We start from the raw sequence: 19557 nt of genomic DNA, 5'->3' as shown, positions 1-19557 counted from the left end.
TTTGTTTAATCTACTTTGACCAGAAGTGTTACTGCACCAAAAATATTTAATGAGTCAGGCTTTCCAATGTAAAATTCAAACATATTTATGCAGTGAAATGAGTTTTCATCAACTGAGGAAGAACTTGTTATCTAAGTATCTTCTTGACATTGTTATCTCCTAAATAGAAATGTCAGAGGAAACACAATTCATCGTTTGCACAATTTATTTGTGTGTAAACTGTTTTTCTTTGACATTGGTACTAGTGGGCCTGAAGTCTTTAGTTAACATTTAAATACAGATTTTGTTTCTAAGAATGTTTCACATATGGAAAAAGATAACCCACCACCCCTAACTCCTCACTCCAAACCTCACCACCCATACCTTTCAGGAATTCACATAATTTAATCTGATGCCTCAGGTGACTTCTGGAGTCTGCCCAGCATCTTTGGATCTGTCTGTGGACCCTTCAGATGCTGAGTTGGGGAGACAGGAAATGGATTGGCCTCGGGGCTCTGGGACTCCCACCTCTGATACACCCAGAGCAGCTCTGAATTATTCTGTTTTTGCAACAATTAGAAAATTTTCCTCTATGCATCGAGGAAAATTTTGTTTGGGAAAAGGATCCCATGGCTCAAAAGGAAGAAAAGTTAGAAACTACTCACATATGGGTAACATTTCAGCAGAAACATGCCAGTGAGATGGGGGTGGCCCCCGCCCCAGCCTCTCAGGGTCTGCCTGTTCCCACTCCCCTGGAATGGCCTGATTTAGACCCACTTATTTTCTCCCCCCAGGGGCCCACTGAGAAATCATAGCCCTGCATCGCCTCCCCGCACCTCTTTCTCCTTTAGAGGCCAATGTCCATGTTAGGTGCAACTCTGATTTTCTGAACCCTTTAACCTCTGACGTTTTTAGAGAAGAAGCTGTAATCGTTCCAGTACAGGTAAAATTTTACCGAACATCTATTATGTGCTAACACAGTGGGAAGAAGCTGAAAACATGACATCTGCCCTCAAGAATTTATTCCACTGATGGAGAGCACAGATGAGCACCTGGAAAGTCAGATCAACATGCACTGTGTCCCAAGGCAGCGATTACAGCCAATGAGTTATTAAAGGAAGGACTTTGAGTTGGGAGGAGGGAAGGAGTGCTCTGGTGAGCCTGGTCTGGCAGGGCTAAACCAGAGCAGAGAGAGGCCTGATCTGGGCCTTTGAAGGCTATGTGGGGTTATGCAGAGAGATGGCCAAAAGGGTGGTCCTACAGGCAGAGATCCCAAAAGCTGAGTTCTGCTGGGACACGGTGAGCGGAGCATTAGATTAGAGCAGCAGGCTCCTGAGAAGGAACGGGGGAGGCAGCCTGGATCAGCCGTTGGCTGTCACATTGTTAAATTAAGAGAGGGAGTTGGGACTTCTTCCAATGGGGAGCCATTGAAGATTTTTAAGCAACAGAAGAATGTGGGTAAATTGAGCTTTGTAAAGATTAATCTGGCTACAGTCATTTTGAAGTGAAGAGGCCCAGAGGGAGATAAGGGAGTTGGGACAAGATATTAGGTATAAAGAGATACTGGTGACAAGTCAGGACCAAGCCAAGAGAGCATTGTGACTCCCAGGCCTGAGTCATAGAGTAGGAAGGATGGGCAGTAGCTCATCCCCTCCCCAAAGTCATAGGGTCTCCTTGTCCTCAAGGACATGGCACCTCGTCATTTATTTCCTAGATTGCTTCCCAGAAAAACTTCTGGTTATTTGGAGATGTCACAGGAAACCACCTTCTTCTGGAGCACTGATCATACCACCCTCGGGGGAAATCAGCTGCCAGCCTCCCCTTTTCTCCAAGTCCATGCTTATCCATTGCCTCCACCCTGGCTGGGCTGACATGCTTATTTGTCTCCTCAAAGATTTTTTAAAAAATAAATACCCAAGGCCGTCACTGGACTGGGTTCTTCACGTGTGCCCTGGGAAGCCATGCCCAGGGACTGATGTGCTCCCAGAAGGGGACTTCGGGGTGGTCACCAAACCCTGTGGCCTGGCAGATTGGATCTAGCTGGAAGGTGCAGTGAACTACACAGGGAATGTCCAGAACAAAATGTATAATATAAGGATTATTATTCCTATTTTACAGTTGATGAATTTGAGGCCCAAAGAAGTTAAGTCACCCTAGCCCAAGATCACACAGTAAGCAGATGACAGAGCCAGGGTAGGAAGTCACCTCCCCTTGCAGCATCTGCGGGGCCCTGCCCATAGCCTTTTTCTATTTCTGCTCATTTGTACTGCCCTGAACTGGGGCCCTAAGCTCCTTACTATTCCCTACCCTACCGTTTTCCTCATGCTTGGGTCTGTGGTATAGATGGCAGGTGGTTAGTCTAAGGATGATTTGACTGAGAAATGCTAGTCTAGAAAAGAGGTTGGCGTTACCATATGATACAGCAATTCTATTCCTAGGTATATGCCCAAGAGAAAAACAAACACAGATTCACACAGAAACTTGGACATGAATGTTCTTAACAGCATTCTTCACAAAATGTAGAAACAGTGTCCATCAACTGAGGGATATTTGTCCTAGAAAAAGTAAGGTAGAAGGGGCTACCATGCCTCAGATGCACACTGTTCAGGCTGGAGCAGCTGCATCACTCTGAGGGGTCACTGTAAGGACCTACATACACCCTCAAAGCATGTGAGAGGGCCTGGGAGAGCTCCCCAACCCTGCCCAGTTAGTTATTGTGAGGGAGGCAGATGGGCTTCCCTTCTATGGGCTTCCTTGGAAAGTGCAGATATGAAAGTCCCCCTAACTGGAAAGGCCATTTATCTTCCAGGACACTTGCTAGAGCTGTCATATTAGCCAAGGCAGAAGGGACTCAGCTGTGACCTCAGCTCTTGTGGCAGGTGAGAGGTGACCTTGTAACAAGGCTGTCCCCGAAATGATTTTCACCCACAGAAACAACATTTTCTTCTTTAGAGGAGATTTTCTGAACTCTGAAATCTGTTTCATACCTTTACAACTTATTCAAATATTTTATTCCAATAGATCAACTTGATTTTGAATGTATGTGTGTTTTGCTATTATTTTGTTTAAAATATAAATATTTTTGGTCTTAAATAAAGTATTTTACCATAATAAACTGTTATATGATTTATTATATTCCAAATGGATTATTTTAAAACTGTTTAAAGAATCATTTTGACATAAAAATTAAGACATTAGGAAATAATTTTAATAAGCAAAGATAATATATTAGACCTTAAAAACCATTAACTTATTCTCACATGTTGGAAGCTGAGATGCTTAAATTGTTGAGGGGAAATGTCCCTATCAAATAAGGAAAACAAAATGGAGAAGAAGAAAGCTTTGAACGTGACCAAGTCACTAACTAAATTAAATGGTCAAAGAGTGCGATAAATACAAAATTATGGACCAGGTACTCCTGAGATATGACAGCAAGACTTCTGCACAATGAGACTCCAGGGTCCAAAGTTTGGGTTATTGATTTCTAAGATAGATTCACGCCACCATTTACGACCCAGCCTTAGTCTCACAGGTTTGCAGGCCCTGCAATCTCCTTTGGAGCCCTTTTTATAATTGGGGGGCTGGCAGATGGTTGGCCAGACCCCATGTCTGATGCCACTGAGTGACCTGTGACCAGTTTAGACCAACACTTGTCCCATGTGAACAGTGAGTTCCTCCCTAACTTGCAGCTGGGGCCATCCTGTTCCCACAGTTTATCCACATCTCATTTGTCAGTCTAGGCAAGAACATTCTGTGCCTTTCTCCACTGTATGTGATATACTATCTTGGATCTGTCTGCTTCAAAAGCAATTTGGAAGCAAGAGCTCCCCAAAGATTTCCTAAGGAAAGCAGAACCAAGGACTCACTCGCTCATGCTGCCTTTGCATTGGCTCCATCCCCAAGCCCCTTGACCAATGCAGTTTGAAGCTGGAGTCTCTTTCTGCTTCTGACACATGAAAGGGCCTCTCATATTGGCTCTAGCCAGGGGTGTCAAACTCTTTTTCACCAGGGGCTACATCAACCTCACGGTTGCCTTCAAAGGGCAGAATGTAATTTTAGGACTGTATAAATGTAACTACTCCTTAACAGTGAAGCAAGAGCTCGGTGCTGCCACCAGGTAGAAACAAGGTGCCAGGGTGGATAAAACAAGGAGGAGGGCCGGATTTGGCCCACAGGCCTCGTGTTTGCCACCTGTGCTCTCGACTCTCTTGTCCAACACTCCTGGTTCCAATTCTGTCCAAACCCTGTTGATTTTTTTCTCAGTGAAAGGACCCTTTTCATTGTTTCCCCACTCTCTTCTTTGGATCCCAGCTTCCTGTTGGCTCAGTCTCTTTATTTGGTGAAGAAGGAGTATAGGGCAGTTTTGATTCTGTTTGGGGTTTTTTGAGCATCTGCTCAGTAGGCCAAGCACATCTTGAGTCTTCATGCCTTCTTTCCAAATAGTGCCCAAACTAATTCTTTATTTTTTACTTTTTCTAAAGAAAGTTCCGTGCTTGCTTCTTTGCCAAATTTTAATCATTCCGTGAACTCTTTTATTTTCATTTCCTTTTCTCAGGAGAATGTTTAATTTAATCAAAAGCATTCTGTGTGCTTGTGAGGGAGAGACTCTTTCAACTGTTAGATGAAACTGTTCCTTCATCTGAGGATGCAGGTATATGGAGAAAAGACAAGTGGCCAGAACTTACTGTTGGAACCAGTGTATCCAGGGACCATAGGAGCTGCTTCTTTGAACTAACTTTCCCACCCCTCCTTAACCTGCCTTAGTTTTGCTAGAAGCAGTTGGTGTTTGAGTAAGTATCTGTGCTCATTTTCATTTTCTCTTTTGTCTGAAGATTTCATAGTATGTAAAACATCAAATCTAAAGGCAGCATTGCATTTGGGGAAGGAAGATAACAACAACCGTATCACTGTAGTTGATCATCAATGGCAGAGTACCAAATGTAGGCTGCACCTGATGATCAGGAAGCAAGAGTAATACTTTCTCACTTTGTCCCATGTATTAAATCCCATCTCAATTAAAATGTAAGACATTTAGAGTGACCTGTGTGAGGAGAAACAGTCCACCATGGGGTCTGTGATCATCACATCATCTCCATAAATCCAAGAAATGCAGGTGGTGATGAACTTTACCCTCTGGCAACTTCTCCTGAATGTGTGCTGTTGCTTGGCTGCTGGAAGGTCCTCACAATCTGTGTAACAGGGTCATTTCTCTTGGTGGATTTTGGCTATCAATTTCCTCTAGATCAACCTGCCCTGTGGTTACTTCTTTACCATCTGACCCCATCTGGACTCCAAGATCCTTCAGAACAGGTGTGGTTCTCTTTTTCTCCTTCTGTCCCCAATAATTAAATCAGGAGCCTGGCATAGTGTCTGGCGAATATGTTGTCTTGAATGATGGCTTTCCAGGGATCAGAGGCAAAGAAAAGAACCAAGTCCGTCAAAATCCTCAGGCTGTTAGGATTAATCTTTCCAATTTTTAATACATGGTGCTTCAGCTCTTGAGGCAGAAGGATCCTGAAAAGCTGAATGCACGGACTTAATTAACAATGTGGAGATTGTGTTTTCTCAGGGGTCTGAAAGGGTGCCTGCCCTGCATAGCAAGTGTGGCTGGGGAAGCAGCCTTACCAGGAGCCATCCTCTGTCCATGTTGGTGGGCCCATCAGGATCCCTCAATGATCTTACTGACTCTGAAAACTGCCTCACCTTCCTCAAAGCACCTTCCTCCTCACCATGGCTCTGCACAATGCACACAAGGTCGTGGGAAAGATGATCACGAGCCATCCTCATGGTTAGCCATCCAGCCTGTTGCTAAATCCAGGCTCAGTTCCTATTTTCAGTTGACGTGACTTAGCAGCCGTGTTTCACACATTCTCTCCTCCCGAGAATGCTTGTGGCCACTTGGTCTCTAGGCGATCACACCTCCTGTTTCCTCTTACCTCATTGGCCTTTTTTTTTTTCCTCAGGCCCCTTGGCTATTTTCTCCTCACTTTCTGAATCTTCAATATATTCTGTTTTACTCATTCTTTTGGGGATCTCTGTCAGTTCTGCTGCTTTCAGTATCTTTGAAATACTGATGACTCTAAATTTCTATCTCCAGTCTAGACCTCATACACATGCATTCGCCTACTCAGCGTCTACTCGGGGATGTCTTGGGCATCTCACACCTAATAGGAGCACTTGTTCCTTCCTCCCAAAATGCTTCTGCTGATGTCTTGCCTGATCTCAGTTCATGGCGGCCCCACTTTTCTAGTTGCTCAGGCTAAAACCTTGGACTCGTTTTGACTTCTATTTCTTCCACACCCCACATCCATTGAGATATTCTAAATGTATTTAGAATCTGACCACTCTACTCTCACCACATCCACTGCCTGGTCCAAGTGACCATGATCTTGTGGCTGGATTGTGGTAATAGTGTTATGATAGGTATTTTGGCTTTTTACATGGTCTCTGCATTCTATTCTCAACACAACATAGGGTGATATTGTTAAGGTGCAAGTCAGTTTATGTCACTCCCACATTGATGACCCTCCCTCCCATGGCTCCCCATCTCACTTAGAGTAGAAGCCAAAGTCCTTTCAGTGTGCCTCAGGGTCCTACCCTTTGTGGCCTTGTTTCTGTTCCACTTCCACTGGCTCTTTGTTGTTCCCCTGAAACACCAGTGTGCTTCTGGATCACAATATTTTTGCCCTGGCCACTCCTTCTTAAATGCTCTTCTCCAAGATATTCTCCTGGCTCCCCCATCCCCTTTCTCAACTCTGTATTCCTGCACCTACTTCTCAGGCGCGGCCTTGCTGACATGGTTTAGGATTGCAGCCTTTTCCCAGCCAGGCTCCCACACTTTGGCATTTTGTGTCCCTTCTCTTCTGCTCCATTTTTTCTGTTGTACTTAATATTTTAATATATTTGTGATTAATTGATTTGTTATATCTAGTCCTTGAATCCTTCCACTAGAAAATGAGTCACGTGAGGGCATGACATTTTATTTCACTCACTATGGAATCTCTAGAACTTAGAATGGTGACTGGCACATGGCTGATGCTCCATAAATATTTGTTTCATTAATTAATTAATGAACTAGGCCATGATACTTAGTTGGGAGGAAGAGAAGATGCATTGGATGGTTGAATCAAGAACAAAAATTATTCCAACTTACTAGATTAGTAGGCCAAAATTAACACCATAAAGGTAAAGAGATACATGTAAATCTCTGTACTCAAAAGCCAACTCTACAGACAAAAGATGAGGACTATACCATAGGAAAACCTGCAGGTGATATTTGCCCGTGATTTCAGAACTACATAGCAGAGACGTGTCTTTGATCCAAAGGCTAGTGGTCACACTTATAGATGTATTAGTACGCAGATCACTGTAGATGGTGGTTTAACTCTAATCTTTGCTGCTCAAACAGCAGTGAGAGAATTGGGTTCACTTCTGGGCCTCATGCCTGGAGAGAGATTTAGATAACATAAGCCCCATTTGGAAAAGAGCCACCTCAGGTGACAGCATATCATGGGAGAAATACTTGTAGTATCTATCCATTCTTTTCAGCAGGAAAGACTCAGGGGAGGCCTAACCAGTTTCTTTAGCTATCTGACAAGCCATTCTGTGGAACAGGGAACATTCTATATTCCTTCAGTTGGCAGAACTGAGAATAGCGGGAAGAAGAAAGATTTCAGATAAGGAAGACTGAGAATTGGTGAGATTTACCCATATATGGAGCAGCAGCTCCTAGAGGTATGGAGCCTCACATTGCTGGGGACACAGCAGGGCCAGGAAGAGACTACTTGATAGCGACATTGTTGGGGGCTTCAGGACTGCATGAATTCAGGTTCTCCACAAAGCAGACACTAAGGTGGAATTAGATGTGCCAGAGATTGGGAAAATGGGGTGGAAACCAGAGGAGGCTGAAATGAAGGTCTGATCCTTCTGAAGGAGAGAAGAAAGGAGTTTGGGTAGGAAGAATCTTAGACTGCAGTGCTATTACAAGGAAGCATTGGTAAGTCCACAGGGGAGTCCTTGAATGAAAGTTGCCCATTCAAATAGCCAGGAACAGCCCTGGCTAATGTGGCTCAGTGGATTGAGTGCTGGCCTGTGAACTAAAGGGGCAGCAGCTCAATTCCCAGTTGGGGTACATGCCTGGGTTGTGGGCTAGGTCCCTGGTAGGGGGCACATGAGAAGCAACCACACATTGATGTTTCTCTCCCTCTCTTTCTCCCTCCCATCCCCCCTCTCTAGAAATATTATATATATATATAAAATATTTATATGTACATGTATATGTATGTGTATATGTGTATATATGTGTATATATACATATGTTTTATATGTATATATAATATGTATATATATATATAATTTTTTTAAGAGCCAGGGATGGGCCTGTCTTAGCATCACAGCCACTCTCAGTCATTGGCTGGGAGTAGCCTGTGGGAAGTGGGGCTCTCTGTGGTTGTGCTGATGAATTGCAGAGCCCAGCTGCTGGGGCCATTAGTCAGTTATGCTCCCAGCAGTAGATGCTCTGAAGGGCACACTTTCACAGCCACCCCGAGGTTTATAGAGGGAACTGTGCAAAGTCCCAGGTAGACACTTTGATTTTAAGGTCTTCTCACAATACTCTCACACTGTGCTCTCTTTATGGCTCCCTGGACTGTGAGCATCTCAGAAAAGTGCTCTGCATCACCACCCTCTGCCCAGGGCCCATCACGTATATAGGTGCTCACTGAGGGTCCAGTGAGTGGTGGAGAATGCTGCAACCCCCTCCCTGCCCCCATGACCTGGTAGCTGTGCTCTGTAATTTCAGGTCTTGGAAAGGAATCTGTTAACTTAAATTGAGGATAGTAAATGTCAGTCAGCCATGGTCCCCAGAGAAAGCTTGTAAAGTGGAGTTTGTTTGAGGAAACGACCTTGATCACTACTGAAGTGCCAGGACTAAACGGAACGGCCCCTGAGCAGAGTGTAGACTGAAGCCTCATCCATTACCCGCCTTTCCTCCTAGAAAGACAACCCTCATTTATTATTTCCAGACTGCTTTTATTTTACTTACACCGTGTGAAAAATGTTGAATTGGGAAATAAATAACATTATTTCCAAACAGAGATTTCAGAATCACTTCACAGATTTTTGAATTATTATCCTGTTTCTAAATGTTTAGTTTGTGTATCATTTCCTCATTTACATGTGTGAGCTCTCTGTTGCAAATGTCCTCATTTGAAAAACTCTGACAGAAATCTGGAAGAACTCTGTTGTTGGTCTGTGCTCATGTGTTTTTGAGAGATGCCTCCTCTCTTTCCTTTGAAGTGAAGCAAAATCATATATGCAGATTCAGAGAAAGATGTTTGCTAGAATGTTCCTTTTTATTGCGCAGTAATTCTGCACTGACCAGTTCCACTCTCTCACTACCATCCCTTGCCTCCAGGTTCTCTTCTCTGTAGTCTCTTAGCTCATTATGGCAACACTGAGATTCCTTCAACACCCTCTGCTCAAAAACATTCCATTGCTCCCCTTGTCCTGCTGTCTGAAGCCTAGACTTGACCTGTCGTCATACCTTCCCCAATTGGCTTCCCCAGGCCACACTATTTTTCCATGATTCCTCTGACTACCTCTTGTTTTGGTCAAGTCTTTCTCCTCCTGACCTGGAGAACACCATGCCTATTCTAGCCCCTGCCATCACATATGTCATCCTGTCCTGAATTACCACCTTTTACTCCTTTGTTATCCAAACTGCATTCATTCTGCAACACACACAGGAAGTTCTGCTGATCCAGCTCAACTGACAATAAAAAAAAGGGCAAGATTCAAACCCAATGACATTTCTCTCCCTACTTACATGACATTTCTCGTGTAACCGAGAGTCTGTTTATTTGCCCCGTCTTCCTTTCTCTACAGCCCCGTCCACTGTTCCCATCATGCACCAAGTCAGTGCCACCATGAGGAGCATCACCTTGTCATGGCCACAACCGGAGCAACCCAATGGCATCATCCTGGACTATGAGATCCGATACTATGAGAAGGTGAGTTAGCTCTGTCTTCAAGCCTGCAGGACCCAGGGCCAGCCACTGCTGCATGGGTGGTGGCCAGCCAAGGGTATAAGGAAGCAGGCTGGAGAAAGTCCTGAGGGATGGAGCAATCTGGTGACAGAAGTCAGAAGCTCTCTGGGAAAGCTCCCAGATCTGCCCTGGCAAAAAGCCTCCAAAATCCAGGTACTCTGTATCAACTCAAGGGAGAATCTTCCATCCCACCGCCCCACTGTCTAGACAGCTCCCGGGGCTGGTAGGATAGGACTGATCCCCTTTCCCCAGTCATGTGCAGAGGTACAAAACTGCCAGGGGTCCCCTGAACTTCATGCAAATTTTGTGGTTTTGTAGACTAGTGTTTTTCAAAACTTTTAATCAGGTGCCCCCAGTATAAGACCGTCTACGTATAAATCATATGCATAAACTACCGTGCTAATATATTTATGGAAGTTAAAATATTTAAATTTATAAAAATGAGATAGAAATAGAAACTTATATATTATCTTCCTTGACTGCTCTTCAGCAGCAGCTGCTGGGGACTACAGCAGGCCTGTGCTGCCGAGAAAGGGAAATGGTGCCCTGTGGAGTTGTCCCTGGTTTCTCTGTGGGAGAAGTGGGGGCTTCCTCCCACCATGGTGAAATGTAACATTTGCAAAATCTCAGGAAAAATCAGTGCTTTCTATACTGACCCAGCACATTATTTGTAAAAACACCAGATTCATTCATTCATTTGTTCAAATACTTATTGGGTGCCTGCTATTTGACAAGTACTATTTTAGGAGATATTAGTGATCAAAACAAACATTTCTTCCCTCAGGGAGCTTACTTTTTAATACACAAGGCAGACAATGAACAATGAACATAATAACCAAGGAAATCATATAGTTTGTTAGAAAATGAGTATTGCAAAAGGAAAAAGAACAAGCAAAGTGAATAGGATCAAGAAGGTCAGGTCGGGGTTAGGAGTCAGTTGCAGAAATAAATGGAATGGTAAACGTAGGCTTCTTGGAGAAGGTAAGTTCTAAGTAAAGGTCCGAAGGAGGCAAGGGTATTGTGAAGCAGATATCTGGGGGATGGAGAGCTTGTACAAGGTCCTAGGCAAGATCATGACTGGTGATTCAAAGAGCAGGAAGGAGACTGGCACAGCTGGAGTGATGCAGGCAATGGGAAAATAGTAGACAGGAGAAGTGAAGATGGTGGGCCTTAAGAACTTGAGCTTTCCCACTGAAAAAGATGGGGATCCTGCTATGGATCCTGCTAAGTCATCAAAATCTGACTTACAGTTTTAAAGGATTATTTAGGCTGTTCTTTTGAAAAGAGGCCTGCTAGATCACAGTCATCTAAGACAAGAATGATGGCAGCTTGAATCAGAGTGGAAGCAGAAAGCTGATGAAACATGGTCTATTTCCGGATATATGAACTAAAGACAGAACCAAGAGGATTTCCAACAGGTTGGATTTTGGATGTGGGAGGTTTTAGCCTGACCCACCAGAAGAGTGTAACCAATATTGACTAAGAAGGGGATCACTGCGGGTAGAACATGTTTGGGGAGAGGGAAGGGACAGAAGACAGAAGTTTAGCTGAATGTCTCAAATGCCTCTGAGATAGTCTAGTGGAGGTGTGGAGTAGGCAGCGAGAGTACAGGTCTGGAGTTCAGGACAGAGGGTCAGGTCAGAGATGTTTGCTTGGAAGTTGTCAGAATGTAGATGTATGAAAGCCCTGAACCTGGGTGAGATGATCCAGTGTGTGAATGGAAACAAGAAGAGGATCAAGGATGGAGACCTGCAGCCCTCTAGCATGGAGGCAGTGTTGGACAAGGGACATGCAGCACTGGGAAGCAGCAGCCCTAGCTTCCAGTGCCTTCCCTAACCAACCAGCCATGCAGCTACAGTCAAATTACTTAACCAATCTAGGTCACAGTGTCCACATTTGGAAAATGGTGGCAATTTACCTCCCTGAAAGTGGAGAGCCAGATGCATCACCAATCTAGTCTGCAAGGAGGGATGCCTTTCAGCCATTATAGCCGAGCTTGCAAAGCAAGGTTAGGATCAGGCAGCATTCTACACATTTAGAGAATATTGGGTGATGTAGACAGTTCATTCAGAAAATTAAGTGAATTGGGGGTAATTTAAACCATCTGGATTCATTAGCAACCATCTTATCTGTTCAGCTTTGAATTTGGGGTCCTTATTTGCTAGATATATTTTATCAGTTATTAAAGTAAATGTTGACTTTCCAAAATGTTTTGAACCAATCTTTTTGGACCAGTTGACCACATGATCTCATTTAATCACAAAAGTTGACCTAACAGTTCAATAAAGTATCATGTGTGGCCAGTATACAGTAAGATGTCACCAGTAAGGTTCCAAGCAGCCCCCTTCCCCTACACACACATGAACTTGAGCCTTGTAGCTTATCTTAGAAAAAAAAATTTTATCCATAGTGTGCCTTTTAGGGTGCTAGGGGCTCAAAAACATTATCTCCTTTCTCCCTCACAACTTGGTGTGGTGAATATTAGTATCACTGACATGAGTTAAAACTGATCGTATAAAGATGTTTTTAAAAACAAAACAAAACTCGTCCATAATCACATAGCTAGGAAATGAGCCTATAACGTCAGTTCTTTGCCCTGAAGCAAGTGGCCATGCGGGGAAGGGGTCAAGTGCATGGGAGACCACCTGCCCTCCTCCTCATCTGCTGGGCCAAGGGCAGTCACCCTTGGGAGAGGGGTAAAGGGCCTAATGACAGGCTCAGAACCAAAACCATCATGCCTGTGTCCCTTGGCTCCTCACTTCCCCACCCACATCCAAGCTCCTGCACTGCCTTTCCCTTTACACGCAAACCTCCTCCCTTGAAAAACAGTAATTAACCTCCACTTCTGATGTTATGAAGGAAGCTTCTTCTCCCATTTCAGGCCACGTCCCTACTTCTCAGTAATTTATACTAATTATTAACAGACACACATGCACAGCAGTTCAATGCTTGAGGCAGCTTCCACACCCCAGTGAAGCATGTTATTGTCCCCACTCCATAGCACAGCATGCTTTCCTTTGGAACATAGAAGATTCTTTGCCAAAACAGTGGTTACTGTTTGGTATATTACTATAGAACTTTTCACTTATAAAGTGCTTGACTATAAAATTGTTACATTGCCTTGACCATTACTAATATGACTTAAGAAAAGACATTACCTGGTGAGGGTATTTTGAAATAACCACCATGATAATAATTCATCTTTACTGAGTGCCCATTATGTGTCAGATTTTTCACAGATATATTAGCTCTGGCCCTTAAAAGAAAGATTCTTGAAAGCTAGGTATAGCCAACTTGAGATAATGGAATGAAGTCACAGAAAGGTTAATGACTTACTATGACCAGGTCACAGCTAGGGAGTCACAGAATCAAAACTATAGACAGTTTTATTATATTTCAGTGTATTTCTGAGCTCAGCTTAGAATTGGATGCAATCATGTTGATGCTGAAGATCTCAAAATTAGTGTGGCCCCTGAAAATAAGAGATTGTATCTTAATTTTAAATCCAAATGCTTGTAACCAGAATTATTTGCCTACCTGCTACACAAGGCCATGGAATCCTGGTCTTCAGAAGATGCAAATATAAATAGAACTCAATCCAACAGGTGTCCTGGATTCAGTCCAAAAAAACAAAACCCACCATCCTATGCCACTTTTTCTAAACCAGTACTCAGCAAAATTGTTCCGTAAAGGACTAGGTAGTAAATATTTTAGGCTTGTGGGCATTTGTAGCAGGAAAGCAGCCATAGGGAATATGTTAACAGATGGGCGTGGCTGGGTTCTAATAAATCATCATTTACAGGGTGGAGGGGAATAAAGGGGGGAAATGTGACAACTGTAATAGCATAATCAATAAAATATATTTTTTTAAAAACTTCATTTACAAAAACAGGTCATTGGCCATGTGCTGTACTTTTTCAGCCCCTGAAGACCCTCCCTGGTTCTCCTGCCCCACATCACCCTCTTGGTTAGTGCTTGGGACACCTTCCACTTTCAGCTCTGTGAACAGAATCAGTGAGGCTTTCGCCTCTTCCAACAGCTCATTAATAGAGAGCTCAGATACCATCAAGCTAATGGCACTCCCAGAGCCTCTCCCATGTTCATCTCCATCCTCATTTCAATACATTTCAATTCATCATTCTCTCTTGTTTACTGTCTTGTAGCACTTTCCACTCCTGGTGGCAGTGCTTGTAGGCAAACCATGGGACGAGCGTCTATGTCTGCTCTCGGCTGTCTCGATGATGAAGCGTTTAGGCATTTACTCACATTTCCTACCTAACTGTGTGGGCTAAACAGGCTGGTTTAGGCCTTGGGAATTTCTACCCTCCAAATTTTAGGATCATTTTCCCATAGAAACTGGTCTGAAGTGTGCTGTTTATTCACTCATTTAGCACTGAATGGTTGAGTGCCCCGGGCGGTGCCAGCCCTGGGCTACATGTTGGGATAGAGCAATAGGGAGACATGGTCTCTGCTCCCAACAGCCACAGCCTCTGTCTCCCCTATAGTTACATAGTCATAAGCAACCAAAAAGAAAAAAACAAAAACTTTGCCCTTCACTCTAATTCATTTGCCTGAAGTTGATCAATGGTTTTGAATGGAACAAGGAGTGATACTCAATTTAATCACTGAACTTCTCGAATGTGTGGACTATAAAGTGATTATGCGTTAATGTTTTGTGCTCAAAACTCAAATGCCAATACACCAAAACACGTTTTTCAGTGAAAGAGCTGCCTAGTCAATGCTTATTTCACGCAGCACGTCCTTCCACAGTTTTCATTAAAACCAAGAATTGAGGAAGCTGCCTGGATGTTGTAGCAATGGGATTTTGTCCTAAATTGCCAGGTGAAGTGATTTGCAGTTTCTGATCTCAGATCTCCAGTGTGTCAAGATAGTAGTGACCAAAGATCTAGACGACATCCCTTCTGCAGTGAACAGCCTTCTTTCTGCTGGCTCCCTGATTGGTAGTGATGGTGGTCAAGATCCACTTGCTTTTAAAATAGATCAAATAAATGATGGGTGGGTAGTCCTTCTCCAAAGAGTCTCTCCCAGACACCAGTGGATAGCCCCTCCACTAGGGTGCACATGGGCCTCTTTGTAACTTTCAACTGTCTGTTTAAGCTGACCTCTAACCTGTGGTCTCTTACAACTGCTTCTGAAGTGTTCATCACCACCCCCCATGCCGCCCACATACCACATATGCCCAGTCACTTGCAGGCTCCTGAGCTCCGTTAAGGCTTGCTTTTACGTTTCATTCTGTTCTCAAAGGATATTCTATTCAGTACTCACTCCCCACATTCATCCAGCTAGCTAATTTCTTTTATCTTTCAGAACTCGGCTCAAGTCACCCTTTCTCTGAGCCTCTCCCAACTTCTTTATCAGTCTGGACTGAGTGACCTTCTGCTGTTCCCCCAAAACTTCCTAAGCTGCTCTCTGCCAAGGCACTCAGTCAACACCATTGTCATCATCTGTTTGCTTTCTGGTCCACCCACAAGATGCTGTGTTCCCAGCAGAGAGAGATCGTGCCTTGTTACCAACAGCCCGTGAATAGCACCCAGCATATGATAGTGTAACTGTGACTACCCGGCAAATGAATGAATAAATACACATCTGGCCATCTTTGCCTTTGGGAAGTAAACTTTTAGAAATTTTAAGACAATGGTAATTCCTTATCATTGTACTATATTCTTTTGTCTGGCTTAACTCCCCAAGTTTGTCTGTCACTGACTGAGGATGTGGCTTATCATCATCATCAGCTCTCTCATCATCAGCTGTCCCCTTAGTTGTCACCATGCTTTCAGCACCACTGTGCCTAGAACTCATCACAGTGCCCCAGGACTGCACATGGGACTTGGGGGCCTCCCTTCCAGGGACTCAAGATCTTCACTTCAAAATGCCCCCATTTTGCTCTAAGATTCATGGTGCAGACGGGGATGGGCCAAGACTCTAAACTCACGTTCCTGAATACTTGGCACTAAGCTGCATCCCCCGATGCTTGTCTGGAAAAATCAGAGAGCAGGCTGGTATGTCCAAAGGTGCTGAGGGCAATGTGTAACAATGAAGGACAGCAATGAGGACAGTTTGTGGGCTCGAGTACTGAGGGAAGCCTTCCTTGAAGAGGAGACCTTGGCGTGAGGTGGGGAGGTATAGGCCTAAGGGATCAGATGGGCACAGGGGAGCCCTGGACAGAGGCATTTCAGTCTGGGAAAACAGACTAAGCAAAGGCCAGATGGCCAGAATGTGGTCCTTAGAGGGGCAGCAAGGTGGCAATTTAGGGACATGTGAGGGATTGGAATTTACTTCATTACGAGGGGCTTACACACCTAGATTTAGGGGGGGTTGTTTTTTTATCTGATAATAGTTTTAGAAAAGGTAAGAGATGTTTTTTAGGAAAGAAGTTTGTATTCGATGGGAAGGGAAAGGCAGAAAAGATGGGGGTCTACAAAATCCAGGCACAAATCAATTGTTACATAAGGTCAGCAGCAAAGAGAGGAAGCAGCTCTTTCAAGACACTCATGATGGGCAGAGGAGTCAGAGGATGAAAAGCACAAGCAACTTCTGTGCAAACCAGAGGATACATGTGCAGACAACAGGAACTATGAAGGACAGGACACAGGGAGCTGGAGAGAGTGACAGAAAGGAGGGCGGGACCCCTAATATGTAGGAGGGGTGAGAACACAGGGCCTGCTCTCCATGGAGAAGGACATGCCAGCCCTGGAAGATGGTGGAGAGGGAACTGGAGGATGGGGACCCAGACAGACACAGGCTAAGGTAAAGGCAGAAGCAGGTGTGGGAGGTACTCCAGCCTGGTTTTAACCTCTTCAGCAGAGTGGAAGTACTTGAGGGAACTTACAGACTGATCTAGTACAGCCATTGTAAGGAGTGATGAGGGAGATTTTGAGTGAGAAGAGAAAAGAAAACATTTCAGTAGAAGCAAGGTAAGGAAAGTAGGCATAGGGTGGCCCAATCTGTGCAGTTAGCTTCTGCTGAGGTCAGAGACTGAATTGCATTTCACAGTGATGGATGTGCTTTGTTATCCTACCTTGGAAGCCTGGAGGGGGGGAGCAGTAGAAAATGACCATGAGCCCCCCACGCAGCCCCTGAGAGCTCAGTGTTTGCTTACTCTCTTCAGACTGTAGCAACTCCGTGGTCCAGAGACAATTCTTTACTCCCTCAGGCTAGGCCAGTCTGTCCCTATTCAGGCAGATGTCCTGGGGCTGGCGACAACTTCTAGCAGATCTGCAAGACCAAGAACTGATGGAGCCTAGGTGCTCCAGGGTGGAGCAGTCTGGGGCCACAGCAGCAGGAGCAGGCCACTGACCCCTCCCATTGCCCTTTTTCAGGAACACAATGAATTCAACTCCTCCATGGCCAGGAGCCAGACCAACACAGCGCGGATTGATGGCCTGCGGCCAGGCATGGTGTATGTGGTACAGGTGCGCGCCCGCACCGTGGCTGGCTATGGCAAGTTCAGCGGCAAGATGTGCTTCCAGACCCTGACGGATGGTAAGGGGTGGGCTAGTGACCTGGGCACAGGGAGGGCAGTTCAGGGAGGAGAAACCCCACACCAAAGAAGCTGCCCTCACAGCCAAGAGGTTAGTCTCTAACTGGATTCCAGTAGAATTTCCTTGGAATGGTTTGCCTCCCGATACAGCTGTATAGGGAGACACCTGTCTGAAGTCCAGCCCATTTGGGTCCAACATCTGATGACTTGCATTTGAAGGATCTCTGCATGGGGTCCAGCATGTGCACAGCACTGGGGCCCACACGTCTCTCATGGGGTCAGTGTGCCCTCTGGCCCAGAAGCAGGGCTCAGATGCCCATTGTTTCATCATTATTCACTTCACTTTGTGCTTGGGGGCTGAGAGCCAAGCTCACAGCCCAGGTCTCCAGGAAGGAAACAGAGGGACAGAATCTGTGGTGGGGCACTCCCATGATCCCAGCATCTCAGAATAGTTGGAGGATCTTCATATGTGACCCTAAAATACTTCCACCTTTGGGCTTCATTAGTTTCCTGTTACAACGATTTCCCCCACTCCTCGGAGACCACGTCCTTTAACACTTACGAAAATGAGGTTTCCCTGCAGCCTGAGCATTGAGCATAGGTGTGTCTGCCTGCCTGTGTTCACTCACTGCTTTCCTTAGCTAGCCATGTACCATAGTGTATGTGTTCATTTAACTTTATTATCTACCTATCTATCTATATTTATATATTCATTTATGAGCTATTTCCTCATAGTTTTCCAAATGTCAGCCGATTCCTAACCTCCCAAATTGAAAGCCATTAATTTTATATACAAAGCAGCCTGCCCTTACATAACATTTTATTTTAGTCCAGCACTCTTTGGCTAGGCATTTGACAGGGCTTGAGGTTTTCTAAGGACACATTAGGTTTTTGACAATTTAAAAATCCACCACAAAGATTTAAAAATCAAATGATTTTGCATAAAAATCATAATATTCATTTTCTTGGGAGTAGTTGTGAGAGGAGCAAGTGCTGGGGGGCCTTCTGTGAGGCATTGCTGCCCCACGGGTGCCCATCACTTCCCAGTGATGTGTTCCTGGGTGCCTTAGTGTGGGCTGTCTGGCTCCTGTAGGGGTGGAGTTTGCACCCCGTTTAGAGTGTATGTTAGGTGAAGTTTTAGTCATATTTTAAGGATGGTGAGATGGGGTGGAAAGGCGAGCCAGTCCATTCAGGTTAATGCTGCGGGTACGAAAAGAGCGCAGGCTGTCTTCTTTTCCTTGAGGACCCTGTCCTCCTCTTTGCCATCCAGATTTATGGGCACTTTGGCAGCAGGAGGTACACAGGATTAAAAGCCCAAAACTCAAAAGGAGCTGAGCGCCGGTCTCTTGGCAATTCTGCTAGACAAATCAAGAAGTAACAGATTCCTCCCAAGAAGGCTATTCCTTTTACATTGGCAGTTAAATTTTGTAAACCCAAGAGGGGTTAGATATAAGAGAGTTCTGGTAAGTGGCCAAATTTTGGAGTATTAATCTTAATGACTGAGGTTCACACATCAGTAGTAATTACGCTCACTGAGGCTCGGGCCCCAAAGGCAGCACAAAGGTGAGTCTGAAGGTTGGGCGAAGATGGGTCACTGGGGCTGGCGGACCTGTGGGGAGGTCACATTGCTTTATGACGTGTTTTATGTTTAGAGATACTGTTATGGATCCTCACTGTGGTTCCTTGCAGTTTTTGAGCCAAGTTAATTTTTTAAAAGCATGCATGTTACAAAAAGCTGTCCATGGAGGGAAACTGAAACTCTACCTTCAGTGTTTAAAATTGATTTCCACAAAGTGAGAGTTTTCGAGAATAGCATCCTTGTCTTTAACAGTCTCTGTCTCCACCCACAGAGCTGAGGTCTGGTTCTCAAACATGATTCTTGGGGGCACAAGAATCACCTCGTGTGTTTGGGAAACATGCAGATACCCTGCTGTTCACCCAGGGGTTCTGACTCGGGAGATCTGAGTAGGGGCCCAGAAACTGCTGTGTTTAACAGGGGGCTTAGGAGATTCTGATGCAGGGAGGCAGGAA

General features: G+C 44.7%; 1 protein-coding gene across 3 annotated transcripts in view; it reads left to right on the top strand.

Annotated features, from left to right (window-relative positions):
- EPHB1 (EPH receptor B1) overlaps positions 1-19557 on the top strand; it is a 421654-nt gene that overhangs the window by 320992 nt on the left and 81105 nt on the right. For all 3 annotated transcript variants that reach the window (XM_053930212.1, XM_053930213.1, XM_024565783.4), the window contains 2 exons: positions 9865-9989; positions 17366-17528. In XM_053930212.1, the coding sequence (XP_053786187.1) occupies positions 9865-9989; positions 17366-17528 (288 nt within the window). The remainder of the gene's footprint in view (positions 1-9864; positions 9990-17365; positions 17529-19557) is intronic.

This window comes from Desmodus rotundus, chromosome 8, assembly GCF_022682495.2.
Source record: "Desmodus rotundus isolate HL8 chromosome 8, HLdesRot8A.1, whole genome shotgun sequence".
In the NCBI taxonomy this organism is placed as follows: domain Eukaryota; kingdom Metazoa; phylum Chordata; class Mammalia; order Chiroptera; family Phyllostomidae; genus Desmodus; species Desmodus rotundus.
Note: the sequence above shows the minus strand (reverse complement) of the source record. Positions and strands in the feature narration are given on the sequence as shown.